Source organism: Choloepus didactylus, chromosome 6 (assembly GCF_015220235.1).
Source record: "Choloepus didactylus isolate mChoDid1 chromosome 6, mChoDid1.pri, whole genome shotgun sequence".
NCBI classification, from domain to species: Eukaryota; Metazoa; Chordata; class Mammalia; order Pilosa; family Megalonychidae; genus Choloepus; species Choloepus didactylus.
In genome coordinates this window covers 61,774,016-61,791,899 of record NC_051312.1, presented here as the reverse complement: position 1 = coordinate 61,791,899, position 17,884 = coordinate 61,774,016, and the positions used below count along the sequence as shown (strand labels likewise).

At 41.8% G+C, this 17,884-nt stretch overlaps 1 protein-coding gene across 1 annotated transcript; it reads right to left on the bottom strand.

The window, feature by feature from the left end:
• Window positions 1-1,315: 1,315 nt before the first annotated feature.
• On the bottom strand, window positions 1,316-17,407 carry E2F8 (E2F transcription factor 8). The gene is made up of 13 exons (XM_037839246.1): window positions 17,344-17,407; window positions 16,064-16,171; window positions 14,025-14,303; window positions 13,545-13,701; window positions 11,167-11,481; window positions 10,785-10,946; window positions 9,002-9,139; window positions 7,650-7,853; window positions 7,275-7,362; window positions 6,491-7,022; window positions 2,842-2,974; window positions 2,335-2,729; window positions 1,316-1,999 (listed from the first exon to the last, which is right to left on the bottom strand). The coding sequence occupies exons 2-13, from the start codon at window positions 16,076-16,078 to the stop codon at window positions 1,817-1,819; spliced, it is 2,601 nt and encodes an 866-aa protein (XP_037695174.1). The 5' UTR covers window positions 16,079-16,171; window positions 17,344-17,407; the 3' UTR covers window positions 1,316-1,816.
• Window positions 17,408-17,884: the final 477 nt, after the last annotated feature.

Genomic DNA, 17,884 nt, shown 5'->3' with positions numbered 1-17,884 from the left:
GGTTTGTCTTATAGCACTGTGCATGCAATTGAACCTAGTAGCTTCTAGTGAAGGTCTCTGTCTTTCATCTATATCCACCATTTGCCAACTTACCTTATTGCATGGATGGCTTTCATTTATTCATGTCTATGTACTGTCTTTCTCAACTACGCCATAAGCACCTTGAGGGCAGGGCTATGGGATATAATTTACTATTCACTATATCACCCAACTGGGAAGTCAGGTTTGTTCATTTAAGTGAGAGTTTATCAGGGACCATTCATATGTCCTCCAAGTAGGATAAGAGAAAGGCAAAGGTTCTTTGGGGGAAATAACTCATATTGATTGTCTGGTGGTGAGAAAGAGAGATCTCTTGGTCAGTGTGAAAATCTGCCATCCCAACTGTACTTGATTATGCAAACAAAGCACATATATTTGAAGGTGGTAACCTTAAACATGCTCAGATTACACTGGAATAATGCTTGGCTCCTACCAGAGCTGATAGGCATGCATCCAGAGATAGGGTTGAGTAATAGACAAAACGGTCGGACAGACATGGGTTGAGTCCTTGCACACCCTAGCACTGTGCCTTTGGGCTTGTTGCTTTGCCCTCTGTGAGCCTCAGTGACCTTATAATTTTAACTCAGAAAAATTGCGCTTAGAATGTGTAGCACAGTGCCTGGCATACAGTGAACATGCAGGGAATAGACTTTAAGACTCTGACCAGGGAAGGCCTCCTATGCACTTGTTCATTCTTAAGGTACAATTCATCCATTAACGAAGGGGTCAAGTACATATGCACTAAATACACTGTAGCTGTTCCTTTTCTTGGAGCTCATGGGGATTTAGTGTGGTAGTTCTCTGAGTGTGGAGCTTAGCATCCTTATTGCTACTTTCCCATCCCTGGAACTGGGGTATCCAGAAAGTGTGATAAGAGGACTGTAGCTGCAGATCCTCCTCTGCAGAGAGGAGGGGCACCTGAGAGAGATGCTGGTTGTGGCAAGGCCTTTTGTTTCCAATCTCCCGGGATGTGGTGGAAAGCACATGAGACTTAGCTGAGCATCCTTGGCCAAACGAAAGCCTCTCCAAAAGCATTTCACTTTTGTGAAATTGGAGTAATATTGAGAATCAAAAGGGAGGAAGAATGTAGAAACATATGATGAACTTGACATATCTAGGGGAATCTTTCCAAGAATGTGCTCTGAGGTTTGATAAATTTCCATTTTCTTCAACACTGCCATAACTGGCCAAATGCAAATGTTAAATACATTTTATAAAAGTTTATTTTGAACAATTTATGATTAAAAATACATTTTATAAATAATTTTTCCATAGACTTGATTGAGGATTGTTGTGAACCTTACAAAAAAGACATACTGCAACAACAATGGGTTAAAGAAATTACAAAAAATATAGCTATAGTCTTCCTATTTAAAAAATATATTATACATCACCCAGCATTTTCTTTGTGCAAAGTTTAACAGAATGCTGTGTTAGGCACGTCACAAACTTACTCAAAGGGAAGTAAACTTTAATACATAATAGTATAGGCTCAGCTGAAACAATGAATCTTTTCTCCCTAGAAGTCAATATACTTTAGTTCAACATTTCACTTTTATTTTGTAAGACTGAAGGTTGAACTTAGCTTTATAGAAATATATATATAGATATGTCTGTATATATATATAAGTATGAAAATAAGTATCTGTTTGGACATTAAGTAAACCCCACAACATATTTACAGTATTTTCAGAGAATATATTCACCAAATCAGTCTCTGTGTATCTTTTCTATTAAACAACTCTTTAAAAAATTAAACTACACCAGTATCTGTCAACTAGTGGACATCCTCCGTTGAGACTTCCAGTTTTCGCTGTGGGACAAAGAGAGTTCCTAAAGAGGTTTTATTAGCACCATCTAAATCCACACAAGATGAGCCTGCCCATTTTGTTGGTCCACCTGGGGTACGGAAGAAACTTTCGGCCACTACCTGTGACCCTTTGGGTGTCACTGGAACAGGCTGATTGGAAAGAGAGGAAGGGAAAAAAGAAGTCAAACCCAGATAGGCGTGTTGTAGCAGCCTCAGTAGACACGATGGACATGTAACATGTCAGGAACCTCGCACACCTTAAAATCGGCTATGTAAGCTGATGAGACAAAAATCTCACGAGGACCCAATAATACAGACTCCTTGGGCACTCTTCGGATTTTGGGAGGAAGGCAGGCCTTCAATTCCCTCCCTCTCCTATGCTTTTCCTCTCCAAAAAAGGAAAGCAAAATCGAGTGTCATATGATACTGATATTTGGGGTGTAACAACTCAAGGGAAAAATTAAATTAAATGGAAAGAGTCTCACCTGTTGTGCCCCTGCCACAGCCACTGATTGTCCATTCGGTTGGTTCTGGCCCGAGACTGGCGAGTCATATCTGCTGGCCCTTCCCTGTTGAGTGCCTGAGTTTTCTGGTATGCCGCTAACAGCCTCTATTCTTGGAGACATGGGATTGGTTCCAGGCCCGGGGCTGGAGGACACCTGCACACTGGGGGAGATGAGTCCCAAGTGTCGCAGGGTGAAGTTTACAATGGCTGAGCTCGGGTTCTGGACGGGAACAGGGTGGCTCGATGTGAGAGCCGGGCTGTTCCCAACAGGTACGGCTGCCACGGTAGTTGGTGAGACCATTAGCTTCAAAGGTGTTACATGAAAAGAGGGAAAATTAACAGCAGTGAGTTCAGATGATGTCACTGGAATAATACCTGGAAGGAAAAGGGGGGAAATATCTTAAAAGCACAGGCATTTGTCGGAGAAGCTTACAAGACTTAAGTGAGCTTGAGACTGCCCCATGTTTGAACGGTGTGGTACACTTACCTGCGATTGGGGAGCTGTAGATCCTGTGGTTTGGGGAAAGTGTATCTGAGTTTTCTTTACTAGACAAAATGGACTCTGCCCCCAGGGATGAGCACTGGGTGAGAGGGATTAGGTATCCTGATGGGAACAAGGTCTAGAAAACAAGGAGGAAGGGTTTACTTTACATACAACACACAGGAAGTAAAATGGCCACGTGCCTCTTCCAGGACCAATATCCCTTTCATTGATGTTTGTTTCAAAGGACCAAAGCCTCCAAAGGTATGGGCTATGGGCAGGCCTGCCTTCCAGCTTCTGATGGACAAAATATCCCTCCCACCCATGCTGACATTAGTCCTGAGTAACGCAGACCATCTATTTCTCAAATGCCATCTGTGGTTTTAGGAAACATCCTAAAGCTAGCCCTGAGTCCGGTTAGGGTTAGGATTCACCCAGCATGCCACCCTCAATTTGACATTCTCCTGGTATCCACGTCTCAGATTGATGTGGTGCTAATCGTCAGAACCAAGTTTAATGCAGTTGATTGAACACAGTACATGAAGCTGCTGGATTTCATTTGATTGTTCTTGAATTATGTAAGATGGAATTTCCCAAAGAGTATTCTGAGGGACCCTTGTTTGATGGGATGCAAACAGGCCTTTTGCAATTCGTGGTCAAATACGTTTGGGGTATACTGAATTGAACACAGGTAAATGGCATCTTTATTAGAGGATTTCTGAGGGATTTTAATGATGGTGTGCACAGTAAATCTCCAGGTGAGGCATTCAGTATGTAGCTTTTCCCAAACTATCTGACAACTAATTTTTTGGGTAGACTATTAGGGAGGACTGGTATTTAAGGAAACCATTTAAGAAATGTTGATTTAGAGCAGGGGTCTGCAAACTACGGCCCATGGGCCAAATTTGCTCTCTGCTCCTCTCCTCCCCCCATCCCCAGCTGTTTTTGTAAATAAAGGTTTATTGGAACATGGCCATGCCCATTCACTTACATATTGTCTATGCTACTTTCCTGCTACAAGAGCAGAATTGAGTAGTTGTGACAGAGACTGTGGCCTCCAAAGCCAAAAATATTAACTATGTATATTTACTATTTGGCCCTGTACAGAAAACGTTTGCTGACCCCTGATTTAGAATAAAAGGATTTTTTTTCCCAAGTTCTTTAAGGTCTGATGATACCAAGCAAACAGTATTAAAACATGCAAACTAAAGGACACCAGGGCTCAAAAACTACAGATAAAAGGAAACTGATTAATTCATGTTAAAGACCCAAATGCCTTGGAGCAAATCCTTCAGAGGGTAAAGTTCTATTCCAAATGGAAAAGGTCTGAATGTTGGTGGTGTACCCCACCCCCCACCATGTATGTTTGATAACTGTACTTTAGCAAACAGAGGAGGCCTACAGGGGTGGCTGAACTGCTTGAAAAGCCTGCTTCTGCCTTCCCGTGAGCAGTACCGGCAAAAGCTAACAGCAGCTCTTATAAATTAGAAGTCCTCCTTTTATCTTCCTCAGGATCTTTCTTCTGTCCTTTTTTGAAAACAACAGTCTAGACTTTGATCTAGTTTTTAATAAGTCCTGTCCTTTCCTTGTGAACCAGTGAATTCAGGACCCACAATGCTACAAATGTACAACAAAATTTCTTCTTCTGTCTTTTTTTTAAATTCTAGGTTTACAGAAAAATCATGCATAATTCCAATGTACTACCCTATTATTAATACCTTGCATTAGTTTATCATAAACATTTAATTTTGTTTTTTAGATGGTTGGTACTGTTTAAGTTTTTACCACTAGACTCCATGAAGGCTGCAGGGATAGAGTTTTTAAGGGGCGGATTTAGGAGTTTTACAAATAGCTGTTCTTTGCTATCTTTAATCATGCTCTCATGGAACAAGTTATTCTCATTGCTGGTTTAACTCTTTCAAGTCTTCAGTACTCTAATAATTATTTTTCAATTTTCTAAAAAGTATATTCACCACAAAATCCTTTAACCTATAATAGCAATTCCTTTTCTTTTAAATTAGAGCTATTAAATTAGCAGAATGAATGAATTTAATATATTTCAACTTGAATGTCATCTCATCCAGCCTAGAGTAGCCCTGTCGGCACCGTCTTCCTACTACCTCATTCTGTTTTAATTTCAATCTTATTCACTATGCTACATTCATTTTTATTTATTTCTTTACTGTCTTCTCTCCACCTAAGATGAGTAGAAACTCGGTAAATGTTTACTGAATGAACTGATTAATACGTGAATTTTTTGTTGTTGTTCTTCTCAGTCCATGCTACAAAGGATGGTTTTCAAAATGGAGTTGTAGACGAAAAAAGAAGCAGGGGGTCATGGAAAATCTATCTACTGTAAACCCAAACCCTGAATAACTAAGTTAGCAATAGGAGACCATTATTAAATCATACCCACTGGCTCGAAGAGATTATGGACCTTCCAGAAAACTGGATCAAGCCAAAGCCTTGTGATTTTCCCCCTAGCATGTATATTAAATGCAAAGTGATACTATACTAAAATAATAGATGTTGTGAGGCCATCCTCAGGGAAGATTTGACAAATTCTAAAGCCTTCTTAACAACAGTAACAGACCATAGCCGTCTGCTTATACGGTGTCTTAAAAGGATCACACAGCCCGTTATGTAGATCATCATGTATTAAACTCACTTAACTTCACAACAACTGTAATATGGCCATGGGGCAAATATTCAAAAGCAAGCACCACCAAAGGCAGGTGCCCAGTTTGATTTGCTCCAGAGCACACAGCCTTACACCCAGCAGGTGATCAGGAAAAACTAGGGGAATAAATTCTTTATAGATGCAGACAAACAAGATTTGGAGAAGTAAAATAACCTGAGTTAACAGCAAGGACAAAAATAAGAGATTAACTTCTGCTTTCACATTTAGTGGTGTTTATTTGATGAGAATGCCTTTCATATGTAATTGTCCTAAGGGAGGAAAATGAGATAATGTATGTACAAGTGCTGAGCACCTATGATGTCTGGTATGTGGGTAGGCATCTGATAAATGTTGATTCTTCCCTGAACTAATCTCCACCTAGGAAAAAAAGATTATCTAGAACATCAAAATCTCTAGAAAACAATGCATCAAATATTCCTATAATTTGCCAAGATCAATTTGATACTTCTTTTTACATGACATAGAAAATCTGTGTTGAATTCTAGGTCAAAAGTATAAAAAATGGGGGGGAACAATTTATCTTCTGGGCAACAGATGCTAGGTACATGACATAAAATAAACATTAGGTAATGACTCAGAATGCAAGAGTTACAGAAACCTGATGCATCCATCCATTTATTCAGGTTTTACGTCTGCTTGAAAATTATTTAAGTCTTTGGTGACAGGTGTTTGTATTCCGGTATGTGATGGAGAAATGGACTTAAGGGCAGCCACTGGTGGGGCCTTAAAAGAGAGCAAATAATCCCTTCCTCCAAAGGTTAAAAATGTCCCTGTCATCACCCTGGTCTGGGGATTAGCTGTCTGGGGCTTCGTTTGGATTATGGGATGCTAAAGAACAATCCCATGCCTTCTGAGAGATTGATCTTTATTCTAGTAAATTTCACAAACCACCCAATTCTCCTCTAATCAACCAGGGAATTCCTAAAGCTTTGCACTGTTCAAGGCTGTACTTACTGTGGAGACATTTTCAAGTCCTTGTAGGTCCTCTTTAAATTTCTTTAAGGAACCACTGTCCTCAAGCATGCTCGCCCTCTTTGAGCCTCTTTCTCCAGCAGTCTCCCTGTCTCCATTCTTTGCAGCTTGTTTCTCTGGTGCCGGAAGCAGGTTTCCAGGCTTGGTGGAGGCATTCAGCTTTGCAGCATCATTGGTTGCCTTCTCGGTGGTGGCATCTGTGGAGTCTTTTGACCCAGTAGCTTTAGAAGAGGGGATGGGACAGACCGTTGGGCTCAGGCCCTGGGGTGTTGTCATGCTTTGGGCTTGAGTGGGCTGCAAGTAGATGGCATAGGATGAGCCTGAAGGGGGCTGAGGTAGGATCACAGGCACTGCTGATGACAGTGGGTTGGGGATCAGGGGGACAACCCCCAGAGGCTGGATGAGGGATGGCACCGTTAGCTCCAGCTCAGCATTCACTGGGATGTCTGGAGGGGCTGCTGGTTTGCAGGGCCCAGATCTTGCCAGTTGTGCTTTCATTTTCTTTTTGGGTTCACTAAAAAACAAGATTTAAAAAACTGCAAAAAGGAAACACATTTTCTCTGAAATGGTCTGCCACTTTAAGCCTTAGATTAAAGCCATGCCTTTATGAAAGTAGCAGGTATTTTCTGTAATGATCAAGTATGATTTATAGAAAAGATTATCTTGCCTGTTTCCAAGGCTAGCCTATTCTTACATAAAATAAGTAATCCTCATAATGCAACGTAAAAGTAATTCATCATATTACTAACAAGCATTGCCAACCTACCTTGATTGCTCTTCTAACTGCATTTTGCAAATAGCTGCAAGTTGAGCCATTTTACTTGGGAAGGGTGCTGAATTCTGAGAACTCTCGGCTGGTAAAATAGAAAGGGGGTGTGTGTGTATGTCAAAGCTAAAGAACAAAAGCTCATACAGATGAAACCTTGCTGAAGTCAAAGGAACAGAATCCACCCCCCCCAATTACACAGCAATTAAACAATAACTCCCAAATTGCTTTTTATCCTTTAATTCATATATAAGTTAGGCTTCAACAGTTTTTGGGTATATGGATGTTAAACAAGTTCTAAAAACTACTGCAGGGATCAGGTAAGCTAACAAATCAGATACAAAGGAATTCTATCTAGCAGAGTCCCTGACATACCTTTGTTAGTCTTGATCGGGCTACTGGGTGCAGAATTTATCTTTCTCCGATCACTTTCTATACTCTTTACTAGTTTGATAAGAGATGGGTGTCGAGTAAAGTTTGATCTCCCACGTGTGGAGAAGAGGTTCTTGGCACAGTTCTCTTTTGAAGGCCTCTTCATCTCCAAATCAGAGGAAGCGAAAGGTGTGAGGGGGCTGGGACCTGAGGCAGAAAAAGGGAGTATATTAAAATATGGGTGGTTTGACTTCCTTCTGAGATCTGAAATTAAAGTGTAGCTCTAAGGGTGACTTTAGAAATAATCATGCAACAGTTACAAAGCAGTGACTACATGTCAGACATTGTTCTAAGTGCTTTACATACAAAACCTTAGTTATCTTATTAAATGAATTCTGAGATACATAATTGTACACTTTAACATCTCTGAAACAGCACTGTATCTTATAATCAATGGTATGCTATCATGTAATCGTTAGCAATTTTTCTTTGTTATATAAAAAATTTTGTCTCATATAATCAGTGGAGTCTTGGGTCTGAGGGAATATGATGATCCTCACGATAACTCCACGAGGTAGTGCTTCTCATGAAACGCATCCCCATTTCAGTAACAAGGACACTGATGCCCAAAGACATTAGCTGATCGACTCCATGTCCCTCAGTGAGTGGGATGTGCAGCTGTAACATGACCAGGGTCTGTCTGGCTCCAGACCTGCATCCCAAATCCCTACACCCAAGGACTCCTCTCTGAGATTATATCTAAAATCATGATAACCCCACAAAGTAGTTATTGTTCCCCCCAATGTCCACGTGAAGAAACTGAGCCTCGGAGAAGTGAAGGAAGCTGCTCAAGGCCACACAGTTAATAAGTGGCAGAGCTGGAACTTGAACCCAAACATGCCTCTGCCTCCGATAGTCCCTGTTCCTGCCTGGGAGGGCATGTCCAGTGGAATGCAGAATGTCAGGATCCCAGAGCCGAGATGGGGCTATTAACCCTGATGCTGGAAAGAACTCACTCAATATTCTCAATGTGCACAAGCTCACTGTGCTCACTCAGCAGCATAATAACACCAGCAATAGTATCTTATGTTTCGGGGTGCTTTCCCTGTTTACAGATCCATACACATACAGATTCGGCTTCCTGGGCACAGGATGAGAAGGGGTTGTGGACCTTGGGTTGCTGATGGAGCCAGTAGCCAAACTTTCTAATTTGGCACTCATCTTTAATTGTCTTGTCAACCACTTATATATGTTCTTTTCACATGGGAGTGTGAGTAGGAAGGGGGAGGAAGAAAATTTCTGTGTATTAATTCAAAATAATGAAGCAAAGAAGGAATGAAAAAAAAAATACATACCACTGGGATTTGGACTGATTTCTGGGCCTGTCCACTTAAAAGCTGGTTTTCGGCCTCTCTCCTCTGTAACATGAACTTTCTTGATGAGATCCAGGCTACTCAGAACATTAGCTATATCATACAACCTCCTAATTTTTGCTGGGGAAAAAAAGAAGTATGTATACCATTTAATGGAATAATGAAAGATTAAAGGACTTTGCTTCACAAGGACTTCATGCATATTCCAAAAGCTATCCTAACCAATGTAAGACAGAGAGAAATGTGACTCTTTAAGTTGGTGATACTGCTTTAATTATAACAGAAACAGTTTTAATTATTTAAGACTCAGTTACTGTTGGTATTGAATTCTGAAATGACAAAAGCACATGCTGAAAAAAGGAAAAATGACTTAATGAGATCACTCTATCAGAAACTGTTACAGATTTTTTACAAAGCATCACCATTCCCCAGTGTCTTCTGATAGATTCAGATGAATTTTATGAATAAATACAAATAAAACCTCAGTGATAAACGTGGTTACTTTTCTGTAATAATTTATAGCAATAAGATTTATTTTATATTGTAAGCTGAAAAATTCTGTACCTCATCAACATTGTATTTTTATATTGTCCTTATGTAATTGAATATTATCATATGTTAATTCTATAGATTGTGCATATCTTAAAAAGTTTGTGTTTAAAAACAGTCTGCCTTTAATTCCACCTTAATAATAAAAAAATTACAAATCAAGCTACTTCTTCCTAGTCATGCTGGAAGGTTCTGAATTCCCTGGGGAGTCAGCAAATTACACATCTGCAGTTCCTAGAATCAGTTTCAAGGCTGTGACTAACCAGTGAAACAGAGTTGAAAATTGTCTAGTAAATTCAGAAAAAGCATCAGTAGTATCAGGACATGCTTTCTGAAATGGTAGATCTTCCAAACCAATTTCCAGCACTATTGCTTTTAGTCTGTACTTAATTTTGTCTTTACAGATAGAATATCAACCTGAGGATTTCTGAATATACTTTCATGGGACTAGTGCAGCTTTATATGGATGGGAGCAGTTCTGTGTACCAGTTCCCAGGCATTCCCCACAGCTTCGGAGGTTGCATGGGGTGGCTCTCCTAACTGTACAGCTGCCTCTGCTAGTTCTTCCTGAAGCTTCAAGTGGCCCGTGTCTAGGCTGGCCTCCTCATGCCCTCCTTGGGGTTTGTTAATGCCCCCAGCAGAGGTGGGTGTGCCTTGGGCAGCAGGCCTCTCTCCACCCGCTGAGCACTTCCTCCCACACCCTTTTCCCACCCCTTCCTCTTGTGGAAGTTCCTGCAAAATTTGGTATAGGTACAAGGGCAGAGTTCTGTCTTAGGAACCCAATCCATGATCCCTTTCTAATTTAGAGCAGAGATTCCGGCTTAAACCATTCTTTCCAAAGTGGCAAACCAACTGTGCTTCAGGTCACTTAAGGGGACAATTTTAGAAGAGTTATTTATATCCTCATATGAGAGTCAGTGGAAAGAGTGGAGACCTGGGTTGCAGTCCAACTTTACAGTATCAAATGAGGTTATTTTGAAAGAACTGTTTATAGGCTACAGTGTTAGACAAATAAGAGTAGTTTCACGTGTCTGAATCCTACAAGTTAGCTAAAGTAATATTATCAGTGCTTCTGGGGAGAAGTGAAGATTTAAAAGCATAATTGGAGAAGATCTGTTTATGTACCCAATGCATTTGGAAATCAGTTTACAACTGAGATTTTACTGTTTAAGAATAGGTCCAAAATAAATCATCCACAGCAGTCTATGACACTTACTTTTAAACTTGCTTTTATCCAAATCTTCTACATGGTCCTCCCCAATTAAAATCTTGGCAGCAATTTCTAGGCTTACTGTCTGGGGTGCTGACACCAAAAACAGCATCACAAATTTCTGGCTCATCACTCTTAAAGACTTGTCTTTGCGGCTGTTTACAGAAGCTTTGGAGAAGGGTGAGGATTAAAGAATTAAAATTCATGAAGGGACAAGTGACTTCTCAAGTAACAAGGCTAAAAATACCACAACCTGATCATACGGTTGACAACTGTAGCATTTTAACAGTAAAGGCAGCAAAACTTCAGAGCAGTGTTCTCTACAGACCCTTTTCTTTAGATGTACAGGAAGTGCATGCAGCCCAGGCTTTGCAATTCTGTCTCTCACCTGCCCGAAATTCTACTCCAGGGAGTTCGACGAAACACATGTCTGAGTGTCCATTTTGGCCACTGTTGGATTTGATGATATGGTCCTCTATGTTGTAACTCTTAATAAAGTCAAACTCTTGTTCATACTCTTTCTTTTTGATCATCACAATCTGCTCGGCGTATTTGTTCTCCTCCCCAACGCTTTTCAAAGTCCCAAGGGTTTTGTTGAGATTATGTCGCCCATGCCACGTGTATCTGTTTTTGGCGAGGCGGCTCACCATATGCAAACTCTCTAGGACATTCACGATATCATAAATGCGACGACGCTCAACATCTGCAAATAACGCACAGTTGTAAGTTACTAGGATTGGGTTTTTTAATATGTTTAGAACTAAGTAACTTAACTTTTCTTCCATGTTTATTAGGTTCTGGATAAAATACCTTTATTTACCATAAGCACATTCATTCAACAGTGTGAGAGTGAAAAAGATATATCCCTGCTCTCAAATTATTAATGATAATGACAATAATAATTAACCTGGCTGTAATGTTATTATGAAACAGAAAGGTCACATTTACTGAGGGCCTAATATGTGCCATATAGCTTTAGTGGATTTTCTCCCTAAAGTTGTGAGGTAGGTGTTATCATTGCAACCTTAAGGATGAGGAAATAGAGGCTCAGGTGGGCTAAGTAACTCACCCCAGGGCACAGAGCTAGTTAGGTGGAAAAACCTGGATTTTAATACAAGTCCAGCTGACTCTAAATCCCATGCTTTCCAACATGTTTCTTGTATACTTTCCTCACCCCTGCCCTACAAACACACTAAGCTGCCTAGTCATATGATAGGTACAAAGTGCTATGAGATATCAGAAAAGTGCGATAGCCATGACATAGTTTTTGAACACCCACATAAAAAATAAAAAAATCCATCCTTCTTTGGCTCTCATTGTATTTGTTTTTTAGCTACCATTCACAATGTGATACCAGTAATTTTGTACCCCATCATTTAGACTAGGTTTTCAATATCCTTCAATGTTAGAATTCTCTTTGTTCAATATCGTAAATTTACTTTCAATGTTGACTTAAATTCAAATCATTGATTAAATACAGCCTTTCTGGAAAAGCATTTAAGGAAGCAGTTTCAAGAAGGGTGCATCCTACTGGCCTCTGGCTGCCCCTGGAACATGGCAGATCTGCTCCTGCCTCAAGGCCTTTGCACTGGCTGTTCCCGCTGCCTGGAATCCTTTCCCCCAGGTGTCCTCCCAGCTCCCTCCCTTGCTTCTTTCAAGTCCTTGCTCAGATGTTCCCTTCTCACCAAGATGTGTCCTGACCACTCAATTTAAAATCGCAAAGCACCCCCATCCCAGCACCCCTTGGTCCTCCTTGCTGTTTTTTACATTTTCTTTTTTCCATTGTACATATCACTTCCCAATGTACATTTTCATTACTTCTTATATCCTTTGCTTTTTCCCTATTGCCCCCTATAGAACATAAGTCCCACAAGAGCCAGGATTTTGTCCTTTTTGTTCACTGGTGTATTTTAAACTCTTACAACATTGCCTGGCACATAGTGGGTGATAGATAACTACTTGTTGAACTACTTGTTGAATTAAAAGGCACATCCTGCATAGCTACTATTAAATGTACATGAAGAGTAGATGAATCTAAACTGCATTTTCTTAAACTGTTAAATAAAGTTGATATTGATAAACATGTATCAGCAGGGCAAAACATTTCATCATGGAGTGAAAATAGCTACACATTAAAATATATTTTTCTACACGTCTCTTTCAGTTTTAGATTAATATATTTTCATGACTCCAAAGGTACCCTGAACTTGAAACAGACCTCTTTTTTAGCTCTAACTACGTTCATGTCTACCAAGAAAGAGTAAAAGAGGGTGGGAGGGGAACATGGTAACTTTTGCCAAACACAGAGCACTCAGCAAACCCACAGTCCTCAGATGAGTGCTGAGTGGCAGGGAGCTCTAAAGCCCTTTTCCTACTCATAGAAGCTGATGCTTGGTATAAACTACAAAGACACCACTGGGCAGCATGGCTCTGCAGTGAGAGGGCCAAGGCAACATTTCAGAATTGTAGCTGTTAGTGAGACAAGTCATAAAACAATGTTGCCTTTAAAGGGTCAGAGCTTTTGAAATGCAATCAGAAGCAATCTGCATCGTGATTTATTTTTAACTTCTGTTTTAAGCTTCACTGAAATTAGGAAATATATGCATCTGTGCTTAAATTAATACGGATTTGGAGATTTATGATTTCCTTGTGGTCATATATGTGTCATTGACAAACATTGGCTAGATGAGTGTGGGTCTGATGGAGTTTAAGTCCATAACGTCACTTTAATTGATAACTGTTTCAGTGAGTTCTTTGCATACTTACTGAGTTCCTCTGCTACTTCATCAAGACAGATGTCATTATTCACAGCAGGGTTGGGATAGTTAGGATAACGTGCTAAGAACTTATGACACAACAATCCTAGACTTTTCTCTTTTCGACTGGGTTGGGATTTCTCATATTCATCTCCAGATAATTGTTCCTACCAAGAAAAAGGTAAAGAATGATTTATTCTGAAATGAAGTTTGATTTATTAGGGGCATCTGACACCTAACTCTATATATGTGTTTACTTTCAACAGTAGCAAAGTTTGTGGGTAGCTAATATGCACTGCTTGGCATATGGGAAAGGGAAGCGTGAACTAAAAATAACTCAATGGTTCAGAAAAAACCTCTCCATTGCTCTGAAAGAAGCTAATACCAGCCTGCTGGGTATTGAGGCTTTATATTGCAGGCATGTTGGCAATAGCTATGACCAAACCCCTCCCTTGCCTCCAACCCTCCACTCGGCCTTCTGAAAACCTACGTGTAAACAGTCCTTGGCCTCAGGAAGTGAGCTTCTTTTGTCAAATAACCCCCTCTTCTGATCTCTGTTGCGGATCTCGGGGCTTACAGCACTGATGAGCATTTTCAGGTTGGCTGTCGGTGTCCAAGGTTCTCCCTGGGAGCATTCCTTGGGCTTGGTGGGTGTGGTTAAAGGGCCCAAGTCAGGCTGGATCTCCGCCAACACCGTATTTGGGGTATTGGATTCTTTCAGAGGAGTTTTCATCAGTACTCTTTTACATGGCTCAAAGAAGAGATTTTCCTGGTTTAAAAAAAGTAATTCAAGCCATTGTAAAACAGGATTTATCAGCTAGCTTTTCATTCTAGATTTTACAATAAATATTGCTAAGGGAAAAATGCCTAATGAGGTTGTAGATTAAATTATTAGCTATATTCCAATGATCACTTTGTACCCATTGTCTATTCTAATAACTAAATTTCTTATTTTTAATTTTGCAATAAAGTACAATCTAATTTTTTCATCTTATGTTCCAAGCATTAAAAAAAAAAGTTCAATCAGGATTACACTTTTCTAGTTCGAAATAATTTTATATTTAGAGAATAGTTGCAAAGATAGTAAGAGAGTTACCTTATATCCTTCACTCAACTTCCCCTAATAGGACTTACAATTTTAAGTAATCCAAAACTCCTAGGAGTGTCTTTTACTCATGACACTGTAATACATAAGGGCCTCCAGGGAAGAAATCACATCTCACTCAACTATGTATTCACCTAGCACAGTGACTGCATGCAGTTTGTGCTCAATAAACCACTAGCAATGTAGAAGAGACAAAGAGCCAAGGAGGCAAAAGTCAGATTAGTCAGCAAAATCTAGTAAGGAGCAGTAGAGTACTTGGGACCAGCATTTCTGAACCCAAAAGTCTGCTCTTTGAATATCTACTGCCCGTCACTTTATAGATGAAGGAAGAAAATGGGGCCCAGAGAAGTAACATTAGTTAAAGTTCACAAGGCCAGTCCCAGAGAGGTGGGACCGCCACTCTGAGACAAAAGAGGGCAAATTAATGGCAGTTCATAAATAAGCTTAATGAGGACTATGTTTCTTCTGCTTTTGGATACAGGGGACTTCAAACTTTCTTCCTATCTGTATTCATTTTAAAGAAAATGGCTTAATAACTTCAGGAGCATAGATTAATGGGACTGCTTCATATATGTGTGAAACCTTAGCATTTATCAAATGACTTTCCATTTGCATTATTCCAGAAGAGGAAACCAAGGCTGAAATTGGTCACGCAGGTCTTGAACCTGGGTCTTCTCACTTCAGGTAGGGTGTTCCTACACGGAAGTCAGTGTGATGGATTCAATGGGGAATCCTTATGAGAATGGACACCAGAGAGATGCTGACCCAAGAATGGGATTTTTCTAAAGGCTGCTGTCCTTTGCCTGCGATTATGAGGAGCAGTACCAGTTTTCTTATTTGACTAATATCTTCAAGTTTTAGGAAATTCACACATAAGATTGTTTTAACCTATCACTAGTTGGACAACAATCAAGACACCTCTTTAACAATGCTTTTATACTTTTATCAAATGTTTATCTCAGAAACAAGTGTTTTGCAGCCCCCATAGTTAAAAGGCGCTGGTAATTTGGCAAAAAAGTATGTTAAAAAGAAATCCAATCTTGAATCATGACAAGTGTCCTTTTTGAATTCCTATTGTTAAAGAATCTTCAGAAATACTGTACTGCAACTAACACATTTTATTATTCTTAAAAATACCTACTTAATTCATTGGTAGATTTTACTATTGTGGCTTTCCATTCCAACGTCTTTTCTCTCTGTTTATCTCTTTCAGACTTCCAACAAGCCATTAAAAATGAGATTACCTTAACTGAACCAACTTCCACCTCTTCAAAACTTAAATTTCCTTTCCTTTCAGGTTTTTACAGACTAACTAAAAAAGGATGTGGCATTAGAAAGATATAGAATATTGAAAAACTGTGGAGTAAAGTCAAGATGACATTGCATTTGGAACTGCTAGGATGAACACTGAGGCTAAAGAGTACCTTTTCATTTTCCATTCTGTATATTTCTCATACATTTAGAGTTTCTTTAAGAATGAAAAAACTGGAGTTCCTCCCAATATCCCGATGGTCCAAGTAGTCCAACCAATTCTATTTAAAAATTTAATATCAGAAAGAAAAAATAGAAAACGTTAGGGAAAAATAATCAGGAGATCTGTTGAAACTTTCTTCACGGACACCGCAGGCCACTGAAACAAAGACTAACGAAAAAATGACAAACTAGATTTACATTTTATTCCCAACCAAAGATAGCCTCACTGGGCAGAAAACTCGAAAAAGCGCCAGTAAAATCCTTCAGCAAACGAATCCGCTGCCTTGCGACTTCAAGCAACTCACAGAAATTGCAGTGACAGCCCTCTCCCATCTTCAGAGAAAGCAGGCCATTCTCCGGACTCCACCATCTTCCAATACTGTAGCAAAAACCCACCTGTTCACAGATGAGGGCTCCGGACTGAGCGCCCCTCGAGCAGACACGATCCCAAATATCGGGATGTAAGTCTGCATCTACATGCGTCAATTTCTTCTCTTACACCCACAGGCTCGGCAGTAAAGTCTTCGGAAATTGCTTGATATGAAACTTCCAAATTCTGTCCCGAAGCTCCAAACGTGGCGCTGGGCATTTAAAGAATGCCTTATGATTTAAGACTTTTTTCAAAAGGCCACTTCAAACATCCGAAGTGCTATATATACTCGCTTTTCGGGGGGCGGGTTCACACCACGATGTTGGATCCCACCATAGAAGGCTGCATTTGCCCAGTAAAGCAACCAGGTACAGTCGCCCAGTCGCCACCCGCTCGGCTACTAGAGCACTTCCCCCTCGGCGCAGCCAACTGCCCCTCCCCCCGGGCGCTGTCTGCCCGCCGCCTGCCAGACAGTTCCCGGACAGCATCTTCGCGGTTTCCAGGGCAACAGTTCCCGACCAATCAGAGAGCCGGCCGCGGGCCAGCGATTGGTTGGTAGCGTCCGGGGCGGACCCGGACCTTCCGCCTTCGATTTAAAAATTTGGCGCGGAAAGTCGGACCGTGGCCGGCGCCGCCCCTTGGCTGCGCGGGGCTTGAGCGCGGGCAAACCCGCGCCCGGAACCACGGCATCCCCGCCCCTCCCCCTCGCTCCCCCCCGCCCCTCTGCGCGGGAGCTCAGCTCCTCCCTCCACGGCCCCCGGCGGAGAGGGAGGCGGGAAACGGCCGCCGCTGCCGCCACCCGCCCCTGCCCGCTCCCAGTGCCTGGCTGGCGGGCCCCGCGTCTCTCTGCGTCCCGCTGACCTGTCAGTTCACCTCACGGTTGGAGCCGGTGGCGGCTAAACGGGGACTCCTCGGCACCCCTTTCCCGCTCCCGCCGGGATTCCGCGTGTCGGGCCGTCAGTCAGTCCTTCCGCTGCGCCGAGGTGGGTGCCGGAGGGAAACGCCACGACCGGGACTGGCGGGCCAGCGGGCGGGCAGAGAGAGCGTGACTGTCCAGGAGCAGTCAAGCCCCCGATTTGAAATTAACCCGCTCCCGGCGCGAGCTGATCCCGCGGGCGGGGAGGGCCGCTCCCCTCCCCCACGCCCGCTCTTCCCGGCCCCGGACCCCGCGCGCCAATCGGATCCTCCCGCCAGGAGCCCCCGGCGAATCAGTGTGCAGGCACCGCCCTCCGGTCCCGCCTCCGAGGCAGAGTTGGGGGAAAAGTTAGGCAACTTTTTTTCCCCCCCTCTTTTTTGCAAACATGCCTCTTCCCTTGCTCAAAGTGTGGGAATGAAGTTTGGATCTCCCAGGGCTCGAGGGTTGGGACGTGAGCGTCCTGCGATCTCCAGCCTGGGGCCGTCC